This window comes from Aethalodelphis obliquidens, unplaced genomic scaffold (assembly GCF_003676395.1).
Source record: "Aethalodelphis obliquidens isolate GAN/ISIS:26980383/991018 unplaced genomic scaffold, ASM367639v1 scaffold68, whole genome shotgun sequence".
Taxonomy (NCBI): domain Eukaryota; kingdom Metazoa; phylum Chordata; class Mammalia; order Artiodactyla; family Delphinidae; genus Aethalodelphis; species Aethalodelphis obliquidens.
Genome location: NW_020838012.1, coordinates 7683573 through 7709527, shown reverse-complemented (window position 1 = coordinate 7709527; position 25955 = coordinate 7683573). Strand labels below are relative to the sequence as shown.

General features: G+C 36.5%; 1 protein-coding gene across 3 annotated transcripts in view; it reads right to left on the bottom strand.

Annotated features, from left to right (window-relative positions):
- The window catches only part of SNX16 (sorting nexin 16), a 36174-nt gene extending 12947 nt beyond the window's left edge, over window positions 1–23227 (bottom strand). The window contains exons 1-5 of one of the 3 annotated variants that reach the window (XM_027089715.1): window positions 23082–23227; window positions 21101–21348; window positions 20874–21013; window positions 15218–15304; window positions 7843–7991 (exon numbers count right to left, since the gene is read on the bottom strand). In XM_027089715.1, coding sequence (XP_026945516.1) covers window positions 7843–7991; window positions 15218–15304; window positions 20874–21013; window positions 21101–21248 — 524 coding nt within the window. In that variant the 5' untranslated portion in view covers window positions 21249–21348; window positions 23082–23227. Of the gene's footprint in view, window positions 1–7842; window positions 7992–15217; window positions 15305–20873; window positions 21349–22569 lie in introns of all 3 variants that reach the window. The other 2 variants (XM_027089714.1, XM_027089712.1) reach the window with 2 other exon arrangements.
- Between the last annotated feature and the right edge of the window lie 2728 nt (window positions 23228–25955).

Sequence of the window (25955 nt, the reverse complement as noted above, 5' to 3'; positions counted from 1 at the left end):
ACAACTATTGAGCCTGCGCTCTAGACCTGCAAGTCACAACTACTGAAGTCGGGGCACTTAGAGCCCGTGCTCCACAACAAGACAAGCCACAGCAATGAGAAGCCCGTGCACCGCAACGAAGAGAAGCCTCTGCTCACCGCAGCTAGAGAAAGCCCGCACGCAGCAACGAAGCCAAAAGTAAATAAATAAAATAAATAAATTAATATATAAAAAATAAATGCATACGTTTAAAAAAATCAGTTAAGTAATTGCCTAAAATTATTTCACTACTAAGCCCAGAAAACTGAATTTTGCATAAGGTCTTTGAGACCTAATTTAATTAGTCAAGAGTTTACGTGTATCTGAATACAAAATATTTACTTTATTACATTAAAAAAGCTGTCCATAACTGAAGGTCCACCAAACTAATATTTTGTGGTAAAAATCATGCAACCAACCTTAGCAATAATGTGTTCATTCTCATGAGCTGTCATTATATAAACTATTGCATATATAACTGAATTCTTTTATAAAAATACTAACCCAACCTCTCTTGACAGTATCTTCACATATAAAAACAACTTACACATTAATAAAATTTCCTGTGAGAAGATGTGAAAATGTATAAAAAATAGCTTCTTTACATATTTTTGTTCAAAAATTATAGATTTATTGAATTTTACAACTAGAAGAGACTTAAGAAGTCATCTAATCCAATATATCCCACGTAAATAATTCCTTCTTTAATACCACTGATAGTTATCTAGTCTAGTCTCTTCAAATATTGATGCTTAAGGTAAACTCACTTTCTCAAAAGGCAGAACATTTTTATACCAGACAGCTTGAAATGACATGTAGCTCTTTTTTCTCTGAGCTGATGGGGGCTTCCTCTAACTGTTCACTTATTCCTAGTTCTACACGTTAGTCTTGCTATTCAAAATGAGGTCCCTAGGCCGGCAGCATCAGCATCACCTAGAAACCTGTTAGAAATGCAGAATCTCCACTCCAGACCTTGCTAATTCAGGACGTGCATTTGAACGAGACGCACACTATAGCTGGAGAAGCACTGCTTTAAAGCTAAATATCATTTGATTCTTTTCCCCATCACAATCTTTCAAAGACGTGAAGATGGTTATCATGTCCTTCCAAGTACTTTTTTTTCAAGGGGTAAATTCTCATTTCTTTCAATTGTTTCCTCATGTAAATGTTTGGATACTATATACTACAATATATATTTTTTAAACCATGAACTGCTGTTAATCCAGATCTATCTGCACTTTTTTTCTTTTAACAGATGTAGAATTTAGAACACTGAATTTTGGCATGGAACTCCTTATAGATGAATGCTAATATAAGGAAAAATATGTAATTTTAACCCTTGTATTTTAAAGAATTAAGAAGAAAAATGTGGTAAATCAGGATATATGTGTAGTAATTCTGAAAACAGAGAATAGTAAGATATTTGGTGTGCTGATTAAATGATGTAATTATTTCAAAGTAACACAAACCAGAATAAAAGAATAAATAGCTAAATTTTAACTATAACAGATTATGCAATATGAGAACATCCCCCTCTATCCATCTTTACACATGCTTCACCTTGACAAGCTGAGTTACATGCTGTTTCGGGTATAGGACTTGGCCTGCTTGCTTCTGCATTTTCACATAATATTCCCTCTCATTTGGAAAGTCCTTCCTTACTTTCTCTTTGTCGGTTCAAATAGCACTCAGTCTTTAAAACCCAGCTCAAATATCACCCTCTAGGAAGCCTCCTCTAATTCTCCCAGTCAAAAGTTCCCTCTCTTCCTCTTCTGAAAGACATCAAGCTCTATCCATTATAGTTCTTTTGGGTGTGTCTTCTTCCTATTCAGTTTTCTTGAATAAAGGATTAGCATCTAACGCACCTTTGTGTAGCTGTAATACCTTATATATAGTAAGACCTAAATAAACATTTATCAAACAAACAAAAACCAATAATAAATCCTTTATCATAAAAATATTAACATTTTTATCTGTTTTCTTACTTTGTATTCTCCAAATGCATCTGAAAATAACATTCTCTTAAAACATTTAAATCAACAATTCTTAACATCCCTTCAGTTCTTATTTCACTTCTGTTTTGTTATAGTTAGAGAAATTGTAATATTAAGAGCTGCCAGTTGTGTACTGGCAAGCTCTTAGCCCACATGAAGGTTAACAAATAACTGTGTCATGAGCTGCTAAGGAATCAAAACGGAAAGTGAAAGAACTGTAGAAAGAATTAATATCAGATAATTACTTGGCCATATAAAGATAGTAATTTTCTATGCTGCCGTTCCAACTGTGACAGGATGCTAACAGGTATACCAATAGGTAAGGTAAACTCACTGATATTTTAAGTAGTGATTCTTAAATATGTAGTTTCATGTTTTTATAAAGAAGTATTGGGATTTTGTCTTTATCCTTTCCTCCCTTATAGAATTCATAAGTGGCTGTTTGACAACCTCAGACTTTCTGGATATTTTCTAATTATTTGTCCTCCCACCCATAATCTTAATCTATTGTTCAAGGTTCTCAAACCCCACTCCCTACTTCAGTATTGCTTGATTCACTGCAAACAGGACTGATCTTCCCCTTCTCTGAATTCCTTTTACTTTTATAATCTGTATCATGCCAAGTAGGACTTCATAAACTCCATTATTTTGTTCAAACAGAAGCTTAATTTCTTCAAATGAATTAAGTTCAGTAAGTATATCCTCAGCTTCCTTTTTACCCTTCTTAGTATGACAAAGGGCAAATGCTTAGGATACAGATTAATAACTTTTCCCTCTGCCAAGTCATGTTTTAAACAGTAATTTATTAAGAAACTGCTTAAACTGTGAAATAAAAAATGCTACTCATCACTCGCAAAAAATATAGTACCCTAGAACAAACAAGGTATACAAACCTTATTTAGAGTTCTCTTTAAGTTACCTTACTTGTATTCCTTAAATGTCTGAGATATATGACAAAAATAAGTAAGCAAGTAAATGTGAGGCACAATAGGTTTTCATGCAACACTTTTTAGAACCTTTAATATTCTAGGAATGTCAAATGAAACCTTTCTCCAACTTACTTGACCAAGAAATCTTTCTGTCCCTGAAACACCTATCTATAAATTGAACATGATTATCACTGTTCTAAGGACTGCAGTTTTAGAAACAGGATCTTGAATGTTTACCATACAGATACAGATCTATTAACAATAATTTAAAAAAAAGATACATCTCAACTAAGATACACTTTTAATGTTTTAAAAAATCAAGAAATCACAAGATGAGTTCATCAACGTGGTTCATACTATTTAATATTTCATTGAATAGAAAGAGTATAGTCATTTATAGAATAAATTTGATTTTAATTTACCATATTTGCAATACAGAGACATAAAGGTTTACTGAATAAGGAATAAGAGAAAGGGGATATGATGTTTTAACTTCTTAGCTGTAAAAGTCTTCCTTTATGGTATGGTATAAAATATATTTTCTTCAAAGGCTTTCTCTATGATTTTAGATATTGTTGGTTTCTATTCCTGCTTTGTGTATCTGAATTAACACTAACCTTTTTTTTTTTCTTTTTTCTTTGGAGAAATGTAAAAAATTATAGAAAAGTAGGGAGCATCCATCTTCCCACCATCTAGGCTGGAACACACAGTTGCTAAGTTTTGTCATATTTGTTTCAGTCTCTTTCTCTTATAAATAGTACGACAGCAAATATCAACAGTTCTGCCATTCATTCAACAAGTACTTATCGAGCATGGACTCTGTGTTGCATTGTGCTAAGCACTGCACACTGAATGGTGGGTAAACCAGCCACATGACCTACTACTATGTATGCACCTTACAGCCTGGTAGGAGAACACAATCAAATAATCACAGAAATAGTTACAAACTGAGATGTTGTGTAAGTAAAGTACCAAGCAGCCTTTCTCAGCTGGGATTCCATGACAGGATTAAACCCTGCTGACAATGATGTGAGTGACTATTTTCTCATTCTCTTAAGACTGGTACTTAGCTAGTAGCATCCTAGAAGTATGTAATGAGAAGTTAATTCATTACATGCAATGGGTGTCTTAGGGCATTAGGAGCTGACTTTCAGAACCAGTAGAGAAGATACTTTGAGAAAGACCTGACCTAGTTTTTGGTGGTGGTGGTAGGTGAGGGGTTGGTCCAGAGAGCCAGTTACCTAAAAGTCTGTGTTGAAACGTGACTTTTAGGCCAGGGCTGGGGGAGCAAGGGTAGTAGTGTGAAATGTTGCCTTTCTAGGGAATAGCATATTGAAAGGTCCTAAGGGACAAAGGAGCAGGCGACTTCGAAAAATTACAAGACCAAGACGGCTGATGTACAGAGAATGGGGGCAGGGAGGAATAACAAAACATGAAGTTGGAAAGACAAGCAGATGGTCAGGGACCAGAAAGGATGACTTAAACTGCATTACAAAAGATCACTGTGGCTCCAATGGGCTATAGAAATAAAAGTCGATGAGGAAGATGAGTGATGGGAAAGGAGTAATTAAAGTGAGAGAAAACTGCTAGACTAGGTGGCGATGGCAGGAATGGAGAAAAGTAGACAGATTTGAGGAGTGTTTAAAGTATAAAGGCTGGGATGTGTCCAGATGACTTGCGGGTTTTAGGTAGAGGATGATGTTGAATATTGGGGGAAAGGTCAGAGAGTAAGTCTTTGACCTTTGAAGTCTTTCCTAGGTTTGAGGTTTGTCTGAAGGAGATGTCAAGGAGGCAACTGCAGATGTGAATCTGGAGATGAGAAAGGGGTCTGGCTTATAGTTCCTTTATTAGAGGAAAGTGAGGGGGGATGGGCAGAGATCTTAAGCAGTCACTGAGCTTAGCACACATTAAGAAGCAAGATGTAAAAGCAAATTGGAAAAGAAGAAGTAAAACTGTCACTGTTTGCAGATGACATGATACTATACATAGAGAATCCTAAAGATGCTACCAGAAAACTACTAGAGCTAATCAATGAATTTGGTAAAGTTGCAGGATACAAAATTAATGTACAGAAATCTCTTGCATTTCTATACACTAATGATGAAAAATCTGAAAGAAATTATGGAAACACTCCCATTTACCATTGTAACAAAAAGAATAAAATACCTAAGAATAAACCTACCTAGGGAGACAAAAGACAATTTTCTGTATGCAGAAAATTATAAGACACTGCTGAAAGAAATTAAAGATGATACAAACAGAGGGAGAAATATACCATGTTCTTGGACTGGAAGAATCAATAGTGTGAAAATGACTATACTACCCAAAGCAATCTACAGACTCAATGCAATCCCTATCAAATTACCAATGGCATTTTTTACAGAACTAGAACAAAAAATCTTAAAATTTTTATGGAGACACAAAAGATCCCGAACAGCCAAAGCAGTCTTGAGGGAAAAAAATGGAGCTGGAGGAATCAGACTTCCTGACTTCAGACTATATTACAAAGCTACAGTAGTCAAGACAATATGGTACTGGAACAAAAACAGAAATAGATCGATGGAACAGGATAGAAAGCCCAGAGATAAACCCACGCACCTATGATCAACTAATCTGTGACAAAGGAGGCAAGGACATACAATGGAGAAAAGACAGTCTCTTCAAAAAGTGGTGCTGGGGGCTCCCCTGGTGGTGCAGTGTTTGCGAGTCTGCCTGCCGATGCAGGGGACGAGGGTTCGTGCCCCGGTCCAGGAAGATCCCACATGCCGTGGAGCGGCTGGGCCTGTGAGCCATGGCCATTGAGCCTCCGCGTCCGGAGACTGTGCTCCGCAACGGGAGAGGCCACGACAGTGAGAGGCCCGTGTACCGCAAAAAAAAAAAAAAAAAAAAAAGTGATGCTGGGAAAATTGGACAGCTACATGTAAGAGAATGAAATTAGAACACTCCCTAACACCATACACAAAAATAAACTTAAAATGGATTAGAGACCTAAATGTAAGACCGGACACTATAAAACTCTTAGAGGAAAACATAGGAAGAACACTCTTGGACATAAATCACAGCAAGATCCTTCTTGATCCACTTCCTAGAGTAATGGAAATAAAAACAAAAATAAACAAATGGGACCTAATGAAACTTCAAAGCTTTGCACAGCCAAGGAAACCATAAACAAGACGAAAAAACAACCCACAGAATGGGAGAAAATATTTGCAAACAAATCAACGGACAAAGGATTAATCTTCAAAATATATAAACAGCTCATGCAGCTCAATAACCAAAAAACAAACAACCCAATCAAAAAATGCGCAGAAGACCTAAATAGACATTTCTCCAAAGAAAACATACAGATGGCCAAGAGACACATGAAAAGCTGCTCAACATCACTAATTATTAGAGAAATGCAAAAGAAAACTACAATGAGGTATCACCTCAGACCAGTTAGAATGGGCATCATCAGAAAATCTACAAAAAACAAAAGCTGGAGAGGGTGTGGAGAAAAGGGAATCCTCCTGCACTGTTGGTGGAAATGTAAACTGATACAGACACTATGGAGAAGAGTATGGAGGTTCCTTAAAAATCTAAAAATAGAATTACCATATGACCCAGCAATCCCACTACTGGGCATATACCCAGAGAAAACCATAATTCAAAAAGACACATGCACCCCAGTGTTCATTGCAGCACTATTTACAATAGCCAGGACATGGAAGCAACCTAAATGATCATCGACAGATGAATGGATAAAGAAGATGTGGTTCATATATACAATGGAATATTACTCAGCCATAAAAAGGAACAAAATTGGGTCATTTGTAGAGATATGGATGGATCCAGAGACTGTCATACAGAGTGAAATAAGTCAGAAAGAGAAAAACAAATAACGTATATTAATGCATATATGTGGAACCTAGAAAAATGGTACCGATGAACCGGTTTGCAGGGCAGAAATAGACACAGATGTAGAGAACAAATGTAGCGACACCAAGGGGGAAACTGGCGGGGGGCGGGTGGTGGTAGTGGGATGAATTGGGAGATTTAGATTGACATGTATACACTAATAGGTATAAAATGGGTAACTAATAAGAACCTGCTGTATAAAAAAATTAAATTAAATTTAAAAAAAAGAAGCAAGATGTATATGCATAGTACATGTGTAATATATGGGGATATACATAAAAGAAAGACTAAGAAAAAAGGGTGAAAAAAGTAAGGGCAGTTTTCTTATTTGTTTTCCATTCTTATGTGAAAAATTGCTAAAGATAGTTACAGACACAGGTGTCCATAGAATATGCTATTGCTTCTTTATAAATGCTCTGTAATTTTTTTCAAAATGGTTCTAATTTATCTGATAATGTAAGTTCCAAAATTAAATACCCAGATGATATTAAATCATATAGTAATTTTCTTGTAAATATATTCAGATACGAAAACCCCATATAGGTCCTTTCTTTCCCTTTTTAATGACTTCTGGTATTTTCACTTTACCCTCTGTATAAATTAACCTGACTTCACAATTTTCATATTTTTGCATTACTTTGGAGACATATAAATATTATCATCAAAATTATATGGTGTTATTTAACTAAAAATCTACCAGTATGTGAGCCACTCCGTTTAAATTATTACTAAAATTCTAAAATCAAGTTTATAGCTGGGTGGTTTGAATATATGGCACACTGAATTTTCAACTTTGCTGACTTTTTGGAGGTGTTACTATAAATCAAACACCAAATAATGTCCTTGCTGAAAAAAGGCAATAAAATTACAGTTAGTGCTTTAATAGAGATAAACACGCCTACCTTATATTTCTGTGCTTGAATATATATGGTCCTAGATTTATTCTTTAATTTAAACCAATTATTGGAATGCATTTATAATCTGTTATTCAATTTGTTACATACCAGTTAGCAATGTCCTTGTGAGCTACTAAATTTTGAAGAAATGCTTGTAATCCTAATTGTCTATCTTCTAAAAAGTCGGCATTGTAATTATCTTTAAACCAGCGTTTTGGTGGAAGTGCTAATCGAAAGCCTGGAAACATCTCTTTTAACTGAAAAAGAAGAAAAAAGAAGATACAATGTTCAACTCAATTATATGAATTCTACAAAATCTATCCTGTTGACTATGTGAAACTATTCACATAACAAGCTTACAATAAAAGAATTAAATTCAGCTATGCTTTTTATGCCTTGGTTGTTTTATTTCTTGATTTCTACCAGTTGTGTATGCATAGGAGTTACAGTTGCTCCCTGTCCCTGCTAACACGTGGCACTGCCTGTCTTTTTAATGTCAGCCATTCCAGTGGGTGTGTAGTAGTATTTCATTGTGGCTTTAATTTACATTCCTCTCTTGACAAATGGTGTTAAGTATCTTCTCATGTGCTTGGATCTGCATATCTTCTTTGGCGAATTATCTATTTAAATCTTCTGAACCTCTGCTTTAAAAAAACTGGGTTACTTGTCTTTTAAGTTGTCAGAGTTCTTTATATATTCTAGATGGAAAGCCTCTGTCAGATATATGTATGACAAATATATTCTCCCAGACTGTGGCTTGATTTTTCATGTTAACCGTCTTAACAGAGCACATTAAAAAAAATTTAATGTTACCTAATTCATCCACTTCTCTTTTATGGTTTATGCTTTTTTAGATACTATCTAAGAAATCGTTGCTCACTCCAAGGTTACAAAAATTTTCTTCCACGTTTTTTCCTAAGATGTTTGTAGTCTTAGCTTTTACAGTTTGGCTTATGATCAATTTTGCATATTTGGCTTAAATTTTAGTTTCTTAGGAAAGACTTTTCCACCTTTTAAGCTAGGTTGGATTTCCCTTTATACACTCTGATCAAGTGACTATAACTGGATAACAAGTTACCTCAAAACTCAGTGGTGTAAAATAACCATTTATTAGGCCATGGACTCTGTGGGCTGGTAATTCGTACAGGGAATGGTGAGGATGGGTTGTTTTGTCACAATGAGTTAGAACCTCAGCTGGAAACTTGAAGCTGGGAACTGGAAGCCACTGAAGTTCGTTCCCACATGTTTATACTGGATCATGCTGCTTGTTGGCTGAGACATTAGCTGGGGCTGTCTGTCACAAGCGTAACATGGCCTCTCCATGTATCTTGGACTTTCTCACAGCATAAAGTCTGGGTTTCAAAGGGGAGCATCCCAAGAGAGAAAGCCAGGATGAAGCTGTATGCTTCTTATGATCTAGCCTCATCATCCCACAGCATCGGTTCCACTGTCCTCTATTGGTTAGATCAGTCACAAGCTCACCCACGTTCAAGGGGGAGAGGAAACAGATTCTACTTCTTGACAGTCAGTGGCAAGATTCTGGAAGAGCATATGGGACTGAGAGTATTGCTGCATACATTTTTAGAAAAGACAATCTGCCACACATTCTCAAATCATTAATCTGTTTTTTAAATGACATTTATCACTATGTAAATTAAGTAACGTTTATTTAATTTTGGACTCCTCTACCAGACCAGTCTTCTAAACCTTGGTTGCACGTTGGAATCACCCAAGGAACTTTGAGTAAGAACTCATAACACACTTTGTGAGGGCTCTATTGTAGAACAGCTCCCTTTTCTGAGGATAATTAATGAGGATCTTGTATTAATGACTGTGTCCTATCTCTGATATATTTGCATTTAATTAGTTGGGATATGGCCTGGGCATTGTAATTTTAAAAAGTTTTCCAGGGAAGTCCAAAGTACAGCTAAGACTTAGAATCATTTTACATTGCAATGACTGTCTTATTCATAGTTGCACCCCCAATGTTCAGCATAATGCCTGCTACATTACAAGCAGCCAACAATCTATGTTCAATAAATGAATGAGATGAAATCATGTACTGTTCAAATTTCTATACTTATATATAAGACAAAATATCACAATGTAAGAAAAAAGACTAGCAAAAGAGAAAATTCACAGGGTAAAATGCGAAATAAAAATATAAAACAAAAATTCTGTCTATATTTCTATCCTGAAAACCCTGATTTGATTTCAAGATGTAAACAGATAATTTTGGCCTTGGAGTCTGGTCGTTTACTGTGTATGCAATGCAAGTAATAAAAGCCATAAGGAGAAAATAAAAATAGTCTTTTTTATTAATTTCAAGCTTTAAAATTTAAATGTCACACATGTCCACATGCATGGTTAGGTTTTTTCCCCCTAAAAAAATAATCCTCAGAAAAGAGTGAGTTGTTCCACAATTGAGCCCTCACAAAGTGTTTATATTATGAGTGCTTACTCAATAACTTTATTTTGAACAAAGGACAATTTGGGAACTATACATTAGCTTGAAATAACTTTAGTAAAGGCTAGTTTTTTTTGTTTTTTTTTTGCGGTACGTGGGCCTCTCACTGTTGTGGCCTCTCCAGTTGCAGAGCACAGGCTCTGGACGCGCAGGCTCAGCGGCCATGGCTCACGGGCCCAGCCGCTCCACGGCATGTGGGATCTTCCCAGACCGGAGCACGAACCCATGTCCCCTGCATCGGCAGGCGGACTCTCAACCACTGCGCCACCAGGGAAGCCCAAGGCTAGTTTTTATATTTCATTAAATTAAACATTAATAAATTTCCTGTGAAATGACATCCTAATAGGCATTTGATGTTTCCATAAAAAGCCTTTAAAAAAGTAATGCACAGAATTTTTGGATTAAGTTGGAGAACTGAGTACACTCATCTAATTCTCTCTTTCTGCAGCCCTGCTAAAACTATAGTGAAGAGGAAAAAAAAAACCATAAAACAACATACTGGAAACCAAAAAGTAGAGAGGAGAGTAGCAATTGACTCAGGAGAGTGAAGAAAACCCAAAGTGCAGAAAAATTTATACCAGGTTTATACTTACAGAGACCTCAAATTGCTCACAAACTGGCAGCACAAGGCAGCAGATTGGAAAACACTTCTCTGGAGAGTCTGATCAATCCGACAGGAAAGACCTTAAGATCCTGACATCAGAAGTTCTCCAACACAGCCCACCTTCCCCATTACACAGTGAGTCTTAAAGTCAACATAAGCCTCACCCACGGAGTAAGAGATTCCAATCAGCTTTTAGTACCCAACTTTTAATCATGACTAGACAACCAGAAAGAATTACTACACACTATTACTTAACATGGAAGACAAAGACAAACAGAAAAAAAGTAAATCAGAGAACACAGACAACACAAGGAGAAAAAAAACAATAAAAATACAAATAAAAACAATCACTAATACACTCAATGGATTAAGATACTACATTCAAGAAATAAGAATAAAATGACCAAAAACAGGTACATTCAGAGAACAAAAAGGTTGTTTTAGAAAGAAATAAGGAAATCTCCTTCAAAATAGCAAAAAAGAAAAAGGTACTAAAGAAAGGGGAGGAAAAGATCTGGAACCAGCCCAAATGCCTGTTTTACAAGAAAGGTTACAGAAAGAGGGAACTGACAACACAGAAGGGAGGAATTCATTAATAAAGCAGTGCAAAAGCATTTTTCTGATCTGAACCACATGGGTTGCCCACAGAGTGTACAAGATAATAGAAGAAAAGAACTTTACAAAAAGTCACTGTGAAATTTCAGATTAATTACACAGAGAAGATTCAACAGACTTCCAAAGAAGAAAAAAGCAGGTGACATACAAATGATCAGGAGCAAGAATAGCTTTGGGCTTCTCAAGGGTAATACTCAACACTAAAAGCGAGATGAAAATAGCTTAATGTCTTCAAAATTCTGAAAAAAAAAATTCCAATCTATAATTCTATACCTAGCCCACATTTCAATCAAGTATGAAAACCGCATGAGAATATTTAGAGACATGTGGGGTCTGAAAGACATCACTTCCCATGTAATCTTCCTCAAGAAGCTACTAGGGGATTAGTTCTACTAAAAGGAAAGAGTAATTCAAGAAAGAAGACATGAGATAAAGGAAATAAAGTCCAACAAAGGAAAAAAGTGAAAAAATCCCCAGAAAGACAGTAAAAGGCAAACTTAGGACACTACTTATGAACTGCCTGATGTCAATCAGTTCAGGACAGTTCAGGACAGTGTGACCCAAGAGACAGACATGTTGAGGATTACCACTGAATTTCTTTTTAATGAGAGGATCAAATACTTGGCTGAGCTTAGCCCAGATTTTCATATGAGCTTGGCTTGTCTTGACAGTGAGCTGATAATGGTTCTGCTCCTTGCCTATGCTCTGCTGTGTGGAACCAACTGAGAATAACCATTTTACCTCACAGAAATACTCAGCTTTGACCTACTCTGCAACCTGGAAGTAGAAAATAGTGAGCTTTTAAGTAGAATATAGAGAAAACCCTACTCTCATGGCCATATTTCTGCAAATTATTCATCACCAGCCTGCCCTACAACCCTGCCAGATGCCTCAACTCTGAAAAGCTCTATGTGTTCCAGATCTTGCTCATGACTTTGCCCTCTGACTTTCCCAGAAGAGGCTCTTAAAAACTCCTAGAGAAGCTGAAGCCAGATTATAACCCAGGAGATTAAAAAAAGAGGAATAAAAAAAAGACTAGCGTTCTATAGAAAATTTTCTTCCTAAACAGTGTTATTTTAACTATGTTAAATAATTTTCATATTGTCAATTGACTATTTTTTTCCTCCTAGTATAGATAAATGGAAAACATAAACTCTTCAACGTTAGAATCAGATCTATATAGTTTCTATATAATACCAAATTCCTAGCACAGTGCTGAACTCTCATTTCACAAATACTTCATGATTGGTTTTATAAAATGAAAGATCCTAAGATGTTATTTTATTTTTAACAATTACAGAAATAATAACTACCATTTAAACTGTGTGGCTGCTGGTGCTTGACACACATTTTTGATTCTTGCCAGTAAAATCAGGTGATGGGTGGAGCTCTTTCTGGTACCTAGAAGACTGACACAGACACATCAATTTTAAGTGCCCAACTCAGAGTATCAAGGAGATATTTACTAGATTTAAATTAAACTTCTACTAACATCTTTCTTCAAAAGCTTAAGAGCTATCTAAATCTCAGCTTGCCTAAGATGAATATTTTGGCAATAAAGATGAATCTAGAGAGACCAAGGGACGTAAACACTAAATAATAGTTGAGTCCTGAAAAGAAAAATAAGAAGGCATAAAGGATGAAATAGCTCAAAATTGAAACTATTAGAAACTGTATGAACAAAAATTATAACAATTTCATAAGAAAGCTAAGAATTCCACTTTAGTATCTGGTAACCTCATCAATTACTTTGGTCTTCTTGTTTGTTTAATCATTAAAAACAATAAACAGAAGTAAAGAATTACAGGTTTTAAAATCGTGAATATAAGAAGAACTCAGAAACAGAAAATAAAATTTACATATAATGGTAGAAATATATTAGAAATAATACTTTTAAGTATTTTGACATGTTGCAAAAAGTCATCTTAACAATACCTTAATTAAGGCTAAAATGGTTTAGCATTTTATATTTTATCTTTTCATTCAAACTGAGGTTTTCAGAAATGGTAGAAACTTTTTGGCATCTGGGCAGTTGCAAAGTCACATAAATGGAGTTTCCCACCACCAAACATTTTAAGAATATACCAACTTGAGAAGTTCTGAGTGTCCAGGAAGAAGGTGGGGGGAGGTGGCAGATGGGAAAGAATAGGACCAGTAAAGTTTCCTCTACTAAACATATGTCAAAATTAGGGAATAATTTGTTATCCAAGTTCAGCTTACTTGGCCTCTCAGAAGTATCATAAATCACTTGCTTCTTTTGGAAAAATGCTCTTTCTCTTGGTTTCTTAAATACCAATTACCCCCACCTGCCCCACCTGATTTCCCTCCAGCTCTGTGAACGCCTCAGCTGCTGTTTTTCTACTGAACTCTTACTGCAATTAACTCAATGAATTCCCTAGTGTTGGAAATTTAGGTTAGTTCTAATTTTTTAACTATTAAAAACAAAATAAAACATGAACAAAGAAAACAACAATACATAAAGCATCATGATAAGTATCCTTAGGGCTAAATCTTGCTCATATCCATAATTTATTATATAGGATAAATCCCAGAAATGTGATTGTGTCAAAATTATGCTCAGCTTTAGGGTGTCCTCTAGGAAGACTCATGTTTCCAACAATGGATAATACCATTTAAAGCCTGTCAACTTGACAGGTGAAAAATTGTTTAATTTTCTTTTCTTGGAGTACTTGTGATAGTAATTTATTGGTCATTTATATTTCTTCTGTGGATTACCCCATTCATATCATTTGCTGAATTTTCTATTTTTTTTTGTTACTTATTTTTAAGGGTACTTAATATACTGAGGTTTATTATTATCGTCTTTGTCTATTTCACACGTGCAGTGGGCAGAATTCTAGATGGCCCTATGACCTTTGCCCTTGGTGTTGCCTCTGTGTTTTGTTTTTACACAGGAAAAGATTCTGTAGATGCAATTAAGGTTACTACTCAGTTGACCTTAAGATAGGAAAATTATCTAGGTGCGCCTAACCTTATCACATGAGTTCTATAAGGGTAAAAGTTTCTTCCTGGCTGGTGACAGAAGACAAAGTCAGAGATATTCAAAGCACAAGAAGGACTTGACCATCTCTTCCTGACTTTGAAGATGGAAGGGCCATGTGCAAGGGCTGAAGAACAGTCTTTATGAGCCAAGAACAACTTTTGGCTGACAACTAGCAAGGAAACAGGGACCTTGGTCTCACAACCACGAGAAACCAAACTCTGCCAACAACCAGAATGACACTGGAAGCTGATCCTTTTCCAGACCCTCCAGGTAAGAGGCCAGTCAAGCCAACAGCTTGATTTTGACCTTGTTTGATCTTAAGCAGCAAACCCAGCTGAGCACTCCAAATCTCTAGATAATGAACAGGTAAGTTTTAAGCCACAGTTTGTGATAATTTGTTATACAGCAATAGAAACCTAACACAATGTGCTAAATTTTTCTTTCTTGTTCTTTTGTAGTCATATGATTTAGGCGGTCTTATTATACATATACATCTTTTCAAACTCACAAGATTATATAAATAATCACTTATAACTCTGTTGCCAATTTTAAGGTTTTCACATTTTTAATATTAAAAATAATTTTTTGTTTCCAATAAAAGGAAGTTATGCGTAGGGATGGGACTTTGAACTATTACAGTTAAATGAAACAGTCAATTTTGTTTGGAAATAGCGAAGACTTGACTTCGCTCAAATAATTAACAAGGAAGAAAAAACACAAATATAACAGAACTCCAGGAACAGATAATAATTGAAAACTGAAAAGTCAGTTTTAGATTTATTAAAGTACTTACTTTATCATTAAGCCTAGAGAAGTCAGTGTATCTTCTAAAAACTACCCAGCTTTCTTCTGGACTCTTCTTTACTAGTATTTTATATACCTATGCAGATAGAGTGAGAAACAGAGAGTTTTAAAATATATTTATGTAAAAATACTTAAAAATTCAAACCAAATAATTTAAAAACTTTTATTTGACAACCCAGATCATAACAATATGTAAAAAATATCAGAAATAAAGACCATCAAATGTTCAAATAATCTAATGTAGGTACCAAAAGCAAGATTTTTTCTTAAGAAACATGACTGACATATTTGAGGCAAAATGCTTTTTTGCTGAACACTAATAATAAATAAACTTATCAGCCTTCAAAATATATTTTATGCTAATATATTCTAAAATGAATAAAAGAATCAATCATGCTTGGAAAAACTTTGAAAAATCTTGTCTTATACAGTCAACTTAATTTTTAAATTCAGTAACTGCCAAGCAAAGTTTTCAAATAAATTAGATGATGTTTTAATCTTCAAAGCTGAAATACAAGGTAAAAAATACCCATATTAAAGTTTACATTTATATAATTATGTACAATTATCTAGGCTATTGAATAGAAAAACTTGGTTGAAGCAAGTCAATATTTTAAAAAGCATATAAGAAAAAGCTAGATCCTATTTTTCATAAGTATAATTTTGGAAGTACTACTTATAACAGAATCTCAGAGAAACATCTGGTAGTTTTCGGTACAGTGTTTTGAGCTAAACTATATACATGACATATGAAAAGTACTCAGTAACTATCTATCGAATGAGTGAAACTCTCTTAAAAAGAGTAACTTTTTTTCTTAAAGTCTGCTGTGCAGTAACTTTCAATTGTAGCTCTAGAGCTCCACTCTAACCACATGTGGCTATAGAACACTCAAAATGTGACTAGTCCAAATTGACATGTACTGTGAGTGTAATACAGACCAGATTTCAAAGACTTAGTATGAAAAAAGATGTAAAAATATGTCATTCAAATGATTATATACTGGTTACATGTTGAAATTATATTTTAAGTATATTAGGTTAAACAAAATACATTACTAAATATAATTTCACCAGTTTCTTTTTACTTTTTCTTAACATGGCTACTAGGAAGTATTAAATTACAAATATGACTCATATCATAATCCTATTGGATGATCTAGAGACAATTCATTATTTAGGGACTGTAGATCATCCTTACCATTTGATTTTTCTCCCTTACAGACTTCTTTTTCAGCTTTGAAGGGAGTCAGCAAGGGTAAGGATGAATCCCTTTGTTTTGAAGTAAAACATAAGTAATTTATCTTTATTACATTTAAAGGTGAGGAAGAAAATTATTTGGATACCCTGTCTCCAGACAGCCCTGATGTAAAATAGTCACGAAGGGGATACAAAGAAAACATTCTTTTTAGGAGTTACTAATTTAAATTGACTTCAAAACTTTTGACTATGAATAACTGATGCATGATACAAGTCAACTTCATATGATAATTAGGTTTATCTATACATAATACATGCCAACTTTATTTTCCTGTTTTAAAAAATGAGCCCTTTTCTAACAGCCACTCTTTGCAGTGGTCCCTAAACACTCCTGTTTCTCTAGGAAAAACAAAGAGGTTTTCATTTTATCTTTTCTAGAAAGCTCTCCTACTTTTCTACTTGTTTAAGTAGTGCTTTCAATGAAAACTTTATGGACAGTATGGATCATTGCCTCCTCTATGTTCTAATAGCAGTTATTGTCTTTACTCTTTATTTGAAACTTAGTATATACTACTTTGTACTGTCTATCTTGTTATGTACTCCCTGTTTTAAGTAAACAACAACAAATATAGATGCATACACTAATCATAAGATACATACAGAAAAGTGCCAAAATCTTAAGTATATAACTTAATGAATTTTCAGAGTACACACACCATGTAACTAGTACCAAGAGCAAGAAACAAAACATTACCAAAGAAGTCCACCTCATGACTCTTTCCCGATCCGACTCACCACCCCTCTTAGTCACTTTTTGTTTTTAATCACTTTTCAAAGGCTTGACACTCTCTATATAAGATCTTGCCAGTTTGTCCTAATACTTTCTTCAGTTAAGAGATCAATTTAAAGAAATATACCAAGGTAAAATTATTTTACAAACCTAAGACTCCCAAGCTTGTAACTCCAGCTTAGACTTCTACCCTAAACACAATACCGAATATATATAGAGAGATATAAAATACATATATGTGTGTACACACTCACATGCACATACACATACCTGACATCTCCATTTTGATGTCTAACAAACATCTCAAACCTAGCACTTCCCAAAACAAATCCTGATCTTCCCCTCAAGATTTGCCATCTAGTTAAATGGCAACTCTATTCTTCACATTGTTTGGACCAAAAACTTCGGGATCACCTTTGATTTCTCCATCTACCACGTCCCAAGGCTCTACCTTCAAAATATATCCAGAATCTGATCACTTCTTAGGACCTCTTCCACCACCTGGTCCATGGCACCATCATGTCTCCCACGGATTACTGCAGGAACCTAACCGCCTCCTGCCTCTAATCTTCCCCCACAAAAATCTAATCTCAATTCAGCAGTCAATTTTAAAGTCTCATGCGAGCCTTTAAAAAAATTAAGTCAGATCATCTGACTTTTCCTTTTAAAACATTTTCAAGATTCCCATCTCATGCAGAGTAAAATCTAAAGGCCTTATAAAGGCTAGGTACTCTACTTGATCTGGGTGTCACACTCGCCTGCCTTTACTTGTTACCTCAGTTCGTACATCTCTTCCCATCACTTATTCTCCTGTCAGCCACAAGGGTCTTGGTAGTTATGCCACCTGTCTGGAAAGCTTTCCCCCCAGATATTCCCACGCTAACATTTTAGTACTAACTTCTTTTCTGTGAGGCCATGACTGACAACGCTATTTAAATTGCAACTCCAGTTTCAAGAAACTCTCCATTTCCTTCCCCTCTTTTATTCCTCCCTATAGCACTTATCACCATGTGACATACTAGCATTAAAAAAAAAAATACTTATCTATCTTTCATTCACTCAGTCGAGTTGCTGTCCCGACATTACCTGGAAGAGGGCCTGGCACATAACAGGTACTCCAAAAATGTCAAATTAACAAATAAACGACTATGACTAATTTCATATTTGCCACTTATTTCTTCCTCTGTATTGTCTTGAAAGAGTTTATATTTATATATCACTGCCTTCAATTTGCCTATGAACTTTTCACACATGTCACCTCAATGAATGCTCCTTCCTTCGTATGGAAGGTAGGTCAATGTAAGGAAACGAGCCACCAATTTATTATAATTTCCAAAAAATCACTCGCAAAAAAGTCAGGTCCATGCAGATTTCCCATCATATCATCAGTCTTACAATATTTGAACTCTAAAGACTGCCTCTTCATAAATTATTTCAGTACTTGTTTTTTGGTGGTCCTTCCATACTATCATAAATTTACAGCATGAAATGTTGAAATAAATAGGAAATCATTACTTCAAGAAAATCCAAGAGAAAAAACAAACTAACAGTTTGAAAGAATAAGTTTATAAATGAATTTAATTTAGCAAGGTCACTGGATGCATAAATATATAATAACATATGAGACCAAAATATATAAACTAGCAAAGAACAAATAGAAAACATTATGTCAAGAACCTCAAACGACATCCATACCCAGAAATAAATCTTACCAAAAGATGTAAGACGTCTACATCTACAACTACAAAATATTATTAAAAGAATGTTAAAGACTTAAATAAATGGCTTAGGTTCATAGATTCAAAGACTTAGTACTGTAAATATGTCAGTTCTCCCTAGATAGATTCAATACAATGCCAATGCAAAGGGCCAAGACATCCTGAAGAGGAACAGCAAAGCTAGAGTAATTAAGTTGCCAGATGTCAAAACTATCATCAGGCTTTAGTAATCAAGACAGTGTGGAATTGGTAAAGCAGGGAAAAATGGAACACAGAATCAGACCCATACATTTATGGTCACCTGACTTATGACGTAGGCAACAGAGTAAATGCAGAGGAGAAAGAGTTGTCTTTTCAGTAAAAATTTGACTTTAGGGAGAAAAAAAATGTGTCTTGACCCTGACCTCACACCACGGACAAAAAAGCAATTCCAGATGGTTTACAGAACTAACTGTGAAAGGTTCAACAATAAAGCTTTTAGAAGAAAACATAGGACAACATATTTTTAACCTAAGAGGAGGCAGATTTTATTTTATTTATTTTTAATAAATTTATTTATTTTATTTATTTATTTTTGGCTGTGTTGGGTCTTCGCTGCTGTATGTGGGCTTTCCCTAGTTGTGGCGAGTGGGGGCTACTCTTCGTTGCAGTGTGCGGGCTTCTCATTGCGGTGGCTTCTCTTTTTGCGGAGCACGGGCTCTAGGTGCACGGGCTTCAGTAGTTGTGGCTCACAGGCTCAGTAGTTGTGGCGCATGGGTTTAGTTGTTCTGCGGCATGTGGGATCTTCCTGGACCAGGGCTCGAACCCGTGTCCCCAGCATTGGCAGGCATTTTCCTAATCACTGAGCCACCAGGGAAGCCTGAGGCAGATTTTAAAAAGTGCTAAGCATAAAAGAAATTTAATATACTGGACTATATTAAAACTAAGAACTCTTGATTATCAAATGCACCATTAACAAAGGCAAACCACAGAGTGAGAGATGATAGTCACAATACACGTTCTGAAAAAGGACTTATGCCCAAAATGCATAGAAAACTACAAATCAAAGTGGAAAAGGCTTTCTAAAAGAAAAATGAACAAAGGTCTCAAACAGACACTTCAGAAGAGAATATCCAAATGGCCCCCAAAAAAGTTTTAAATGCAAATTAAAACCACAATATGGTATCATTCTACCCACTAGAATAGCTAAAATGAAAAAGACAGAAAAATACCACATGTGGGGAAGATGTGGAGTAACTGGAACTCTCATACACTACTTAAAGGAGTATAACTTAGTACAACCACTCTGGTACATTGTTCATCAGTATCTTCTAAAGCTGGGCAGATGATTCAACAATTTTACTCCTAGGGAGCTATCAAAAAGAAATGAGTTCATGTGTTTACTGAGTGACAAGTACTAAAAGGTTCACAGCAGTAGTATTTGTAAGAGTCCCAAACTGGAAATTATCTAAACACTCCTTAACAGTAGAATGGATAAACTGTAGTATATTCACATAAAGGAACAGCATCAGTAATAAAAATGAGCTGCCTACAATTACATGCAAAATCAAGGATGAATCTTACAAACGTAATGCTGAAGAGACCACACCCAAGAGTACATACTCCATAATTCCACTTACATAAAGTACAAAAATAGGCAAAATTAATCTAGGCTAATAGGAGAGTGGGTATTGACTGACAGAGAGCATGGGGGGAGGCTTTTGGGCTGTTGTAATGGTCTGTTCTCGATTTGTGTGCTAGTTTCACAGCTGTGACTGGTTTGTGAAAATTCGTTCAAGTAAAGCAAAAGTTCACTACGGCATGACAACTTAAGGGGTATAAACCATTTGAATTTTATGTTCAAGAAATTACAAGTATAGGCTAACATCACTTAACACAAGTTTAGAACACAGGTTAATCAATTTTTCATCTACTGATGTACCGCAGAAGTCAATACTCACAGTAAATTTAGCTCTTTCTTCCATCACCTCATAACCCAGGATAATAGGTGTAGAAGGTCTATCTTCCAAATTCACTGTTTCAGGATTTTGTTCTTCACTTTCTCTTGGTCTAGCAGAATACTCAATGGAAGAATCTGCACCTGTAAATTTAGTCCTAATGAGGGGACTGCTACAGACAGATGAAGTGCTTTCCATTTGATCAGGTACACTTGTCTGTTTAAAATTACCCATATTTGAGTCTTCTAACTGGCCTTTGGAAGAGTTTGAGCTTGTTGAGATACTCCCAAAAGAAGAACTTCTTTGGTTTCTGTTGGTTGCAAAACTGGAAGCAGAGTTCCCTATTGGCATAGGAACTGGGACATAAGGAGTTGCCATCTTCTTTTGGCTTTTGCAACAAACCTGCACACTTCTGAGTTCAAACAATTAGAGAACTAGTAATATGCAATCCATTATTTTCTTCTTAGGAATTCACTACCTAAAAATGAGAAGAACATATAGAAAGATTAGTCTTTAATCGGGAGCATTATCCAAAAAAACCCAAAATGCTCATATCCATTTCTTTTAATTTTGTGACACTCTATTACTTTATTTGGAATGAAAACACGCCCCAAACCTCTTCCTTTAATCCCAAAATGTCATCTCTAAGAACTCCCATTTTTAAGGTAAGGAGAGCAGAAGTATTCGCACCCTTTTTCTTGACCGTGATCCTTTTTTACCCACTTTATTTCTTCGTGATGGATTTCTATAACGACCATTGTAACCTGATCTCATCTATATGAGTTGCAAAGAGGAAAAGTGATAAAGACCGTCCAGAAACTTTATTCTCTGCTTACGATCCTGACACTACTAAATACAGTACAGGGAGGGAAGGGTAAAGGGAAGGAAAGAAAGGGAGAAGAATTATTCATATTTCCTTCTGATTTAATTAGTGAAACTGAACAATTACGCTGAGTAATGATAGTGAGCCAGAAGCTTAGACACCTTGTAAGATAAATAATAACAGTTCTTAAAGCAACGATTTATTAAACCCAGGATCAAATGGATTTTAAAAAAAACTTAGTCAAATTACATTAGTCAGATAAACCCCAAAGAACATTAAACTTATGTCCAAAAAGATTAAATGAACAAAAGTTTAAATATTCTTCAGTTTCTAGATCATCACTAATACTGCTACGCCATAAAGTGCAGGTATGTAACAAATCTTCAAAACTCATACTCGGTAAGCTCTGTTGTCAAAAGGACGAGTTTATCTTGCCTCAGAATAATTTCGTAATGATACGAAGAAAAAAGCTTTACCACTAAGTTGTTAACTAATAAACTAAGAAATGGAGATAACTACAGACCAGGGAAATGGCACATAACAAGAGGTCTGCCTATCCAATTACATCTACGCAACCCTACTGGTGAGAAAGGTAGGAAACAAGCCGCTCAGACTCTGACAGATGCTGAAATAAAATTTTTAACCCAGCACGTGGCTCTGGGCTACCCTCCCCATCATCAAAGATTCAGGAAACTTGAGCTGCTGATTCACCGCTCCTCGGTTCCGCCAGATGGCCTCCCCAAAAAGAAGTAAATAAAAGTCTGAAATCTCAACCTCCTCACCGCCTGTAAGGTCGCCCCGCCTCCAGCCATTCGAATGAATACCTGAGGCCGCAGGGCTGGCGTGGGGGGCGCTCAGACAAATACAGCCATTTACCTTGTAAAGACGTGAGCGCTACCCAAACGTTAGAAAAACGTACTGGGCTCATTAAGAGTGTCTCCACTTTTGCCTTGGCATCCACATGCTCTGAGGACGAACATCTCAGTGCTACTCTGGAAAACCAAGGGCAGGTAAAGTGTCCCGAGCCTGAGCAACACGGTGGGCGAGAGAAGTCGGTGGCGAGAGCAAAGTGCAGAAGCCCGGGCTTAGCTCGACCCCAGGAGTGTCTGGTCGGTGTCTGATCAGGCCAAGGGTCTTCGGCTCGGTGGATGGCAAGACTCACAGCTCCCGGACCTCCTTGGGGCCCCAAGACGGTCCCGCCTCCGCCGCCCGGTGCGCAGCCAGCGCCTCCCAGACGCCGGGTGGAGTTGGCGGTGGCCTGAGGTTGGCCTGGAGCTCCTGCGGCGTACGCCCACCCTCCTGGGGAGCCGGCCCGCCGCCAGCCAACCGCGGGGGCGCAGGTGTCACTGCACGAGCGCCCAGGACAGCGCCCGCTGCCCGGTCCCTACCTTAGTCCGCTCCGCGATCCAGCTCGGGCGCGCTTCCCTGGGACGGTTAAATCCGACCCTCCTTAACCGCAGCTTTCCGTCTCCACCCACCACACCGAGAGGCCTCACGTGACCCCCCTTCCAGAAAACAGCTGCTCCCTGCCTCTGCCCGCCTCCGCCCGGGCCACAGGGCGCAGGATCCCGGCTAGGTGGAGAGCGGGGCTGGGCGGGGCCGCCGCTCCAGGAAGTGACGTCACGCCAAAGTGCGCCGGCCCCCAGAGGCGCAGGCGGGAGTTGTGGGGCTAGGGGTCTTTGGCACCTAGGTTGAAACTAGTTTTGTGGTAAGAATTTTGCCTTCTTTTCCACAGCTTTATTTTTATAAATTAACTTTTGAGAAATGGAGACTACGGTCCCTAGTTTGCCCAACAGGTGATGAGAAGACTACAATTCCCGGGAGGCACTGCGGCCAGCATTGGCCCGGGCTTCTGCTCTGCATCATGGGACTTGTAGTCATCACCAGTTTGGGCTTGTTCTACTAGGTTACAGAATAGTTTCCAGAGTTAACAGCGCTTTAAGGGATGACAGTTGATTCTGAGTGAGAAGATAGAATGCTCCGCTACAGCCTATTCGTCCTACATAATTCAGAACTCCTCATTGGCAGAGAACTCCTGAAATTCTTCAGTGTGTTAGTGGTGGGTTTTTTGTTTGTTTGTTTTTTACTATCTCGAGAGCAATTTTATCTCAAATAATATGGTATTAGGCTTGTTAGAAGTGCACATTTAAAGAGCTGAAGATTATCAGGAAAGTCGTTCTTTGATAGTCAAATACTGAAATTCAGACCAGTCTGCAGGTCTGTTTATCATTAGAATTGAGCAATTTGATATAAAAATCATTCCATGATTTCTAAGGCTTTGGAATATTACGAAGACTCGGAAAAATTGATAGTCATAATTTCAAAATGCACATAGGAAGCTAATCTGGTTTGTGGCATAATAGTGGTTTGGGGTTAATAATATTGCTCTTCCAGTGTGAATGAGACATAAAAAGAGAATTCTGTAGAAACAGTAGACTAAAACATGAGGTAGTTTTCAGGACAGACTTGGGAGTCTTGGCTGTGAGGTGGCAGTTATATCCATGATTTCTGTAAGTTAATAAAGGTATAGAAAGAAAAGAAAAAGGAGCTTTACAATATTTTCCTCACTTGTGGTCAGGACTGCAGGTGGTAGCAAAAGATACTTTTGATGTGGGAAATCTGATAATCTAATATCAAGGAAGCTGAGGAATATTAAACTTTCATGAAGTAAAGGCATAGAGATATCCCAGTTAGGAGGAGAAAAAAGATCTAGGAAAAATCATTGGAATTGTCCAAAAAGAACTTCCTTCACTAATTATTGAAAGGAGCATACAGGATATACATACTATATGTAACTTTTATCTTCCAGAATATCTGGTATAGATTAATGTCTAGATTTTACTTTTAGAAAATGAACTGAATATTTCTTTAAAATATTTTTAAAGAGATATAATTGACATATAACATTATATTAGTTTCAAGTGTACAGTGTACTGATTCAATATTTGTATATGTTGTGAAGTGATCATCACAGTAAGTCTAGTTAATATCTGTCACCATACAACTACGATTTTTTTCTAATGTGACAGTTACAATTTTTTTCTCATGTGATTAAGATTTACTCTCTTATCAACTTTTAAATATGCAATATAGTTTCATTAACTATAGTTACCATGCTGTACATTACATCCCCATGGTTGATTTATTTTATAAATGGAAGTTTGTACCTTGTGACCCCCTTCACTCATTTCACCCACACCTCCCACCTCTGGCAACCCCAGTCTGTTCTCTGTATTGATGAGCTTGGTGTTTTGTTTTGTTTTTAATTCTACATATAAGTGAGATTACATGGTATTTGTTTTGTTTTTTCCCTGTCTGACTTATTTCACTTAGCATAATGCCTTCAAGGTCCATCCATATTGTCCCAAATGAGAAGATTTCATTTTTTATGGCTGCTTAGTGTTCCATTGTGTGTGTGTGTGTGTGTGTGTGTGTGTGTGTATCACATCTTTATCCATTCATTTATAGATGGACACTTAGGTTGTTTCCATATAATAGCTATTGTAAATAATGCTGCAATGAACTTGGTAGTGCCTTGTATCTTTCTGAATTAGTATTTGTTTTCATTGGATAAATACCCAGAAATGGAATTGGTGGATCATATGATAGTTCTATTTTTAAGTTTTTAAGGAAACTCCGTACTGTTTTCCATAGTGGCTGCACCAATTTACATTCCCACCAACAGTGCAAGAGGGTTCCCTTTTCTCCACATCCTTACCAACACTTGTTATTTCTTGTCTTTTTGATAATAGTCATTCTAACAGGTGTGAGGTGATATCTCATTGTGGTTTTGATTTGCATTTCCCTGGGGATTAGTGATATTGAGCATCTTTTCATGTGCCTGTTGGCCATCTGTATGTCTCCTTTGGAAAAATGTCTGTTTAGATCCTCTACCCATTCTTAATTGGGTTGTTTGCTTTTTTACTATTGAGTTGTGTGAGTTCTTTATATATTTTGGATATTAACCCCTTATCAGATATATTATTTGCAAATATTTTCTCCCATTCATTTTCTTGATGGTTTCTTTTGCTGTGTAGAAGCTTTTTAGTTTGATGTAGTTCTTACTAGTTTATTTTTGCTTTTGTTGCCTTTGCTTTTGGAGTCAGATCCAAAAAATCATCGCCAAAACTGACATCAGGGAGCTTACTGCCCATGTGTTCTTCCAGGAGTTTTATGGTTTCAGGTCTTACAGTCAAGTCTTTAATCCATTTTGAGTTGATTTTGTGTATGGTGTAAGATAGTAGTTTAGTTTCATTCTTTTG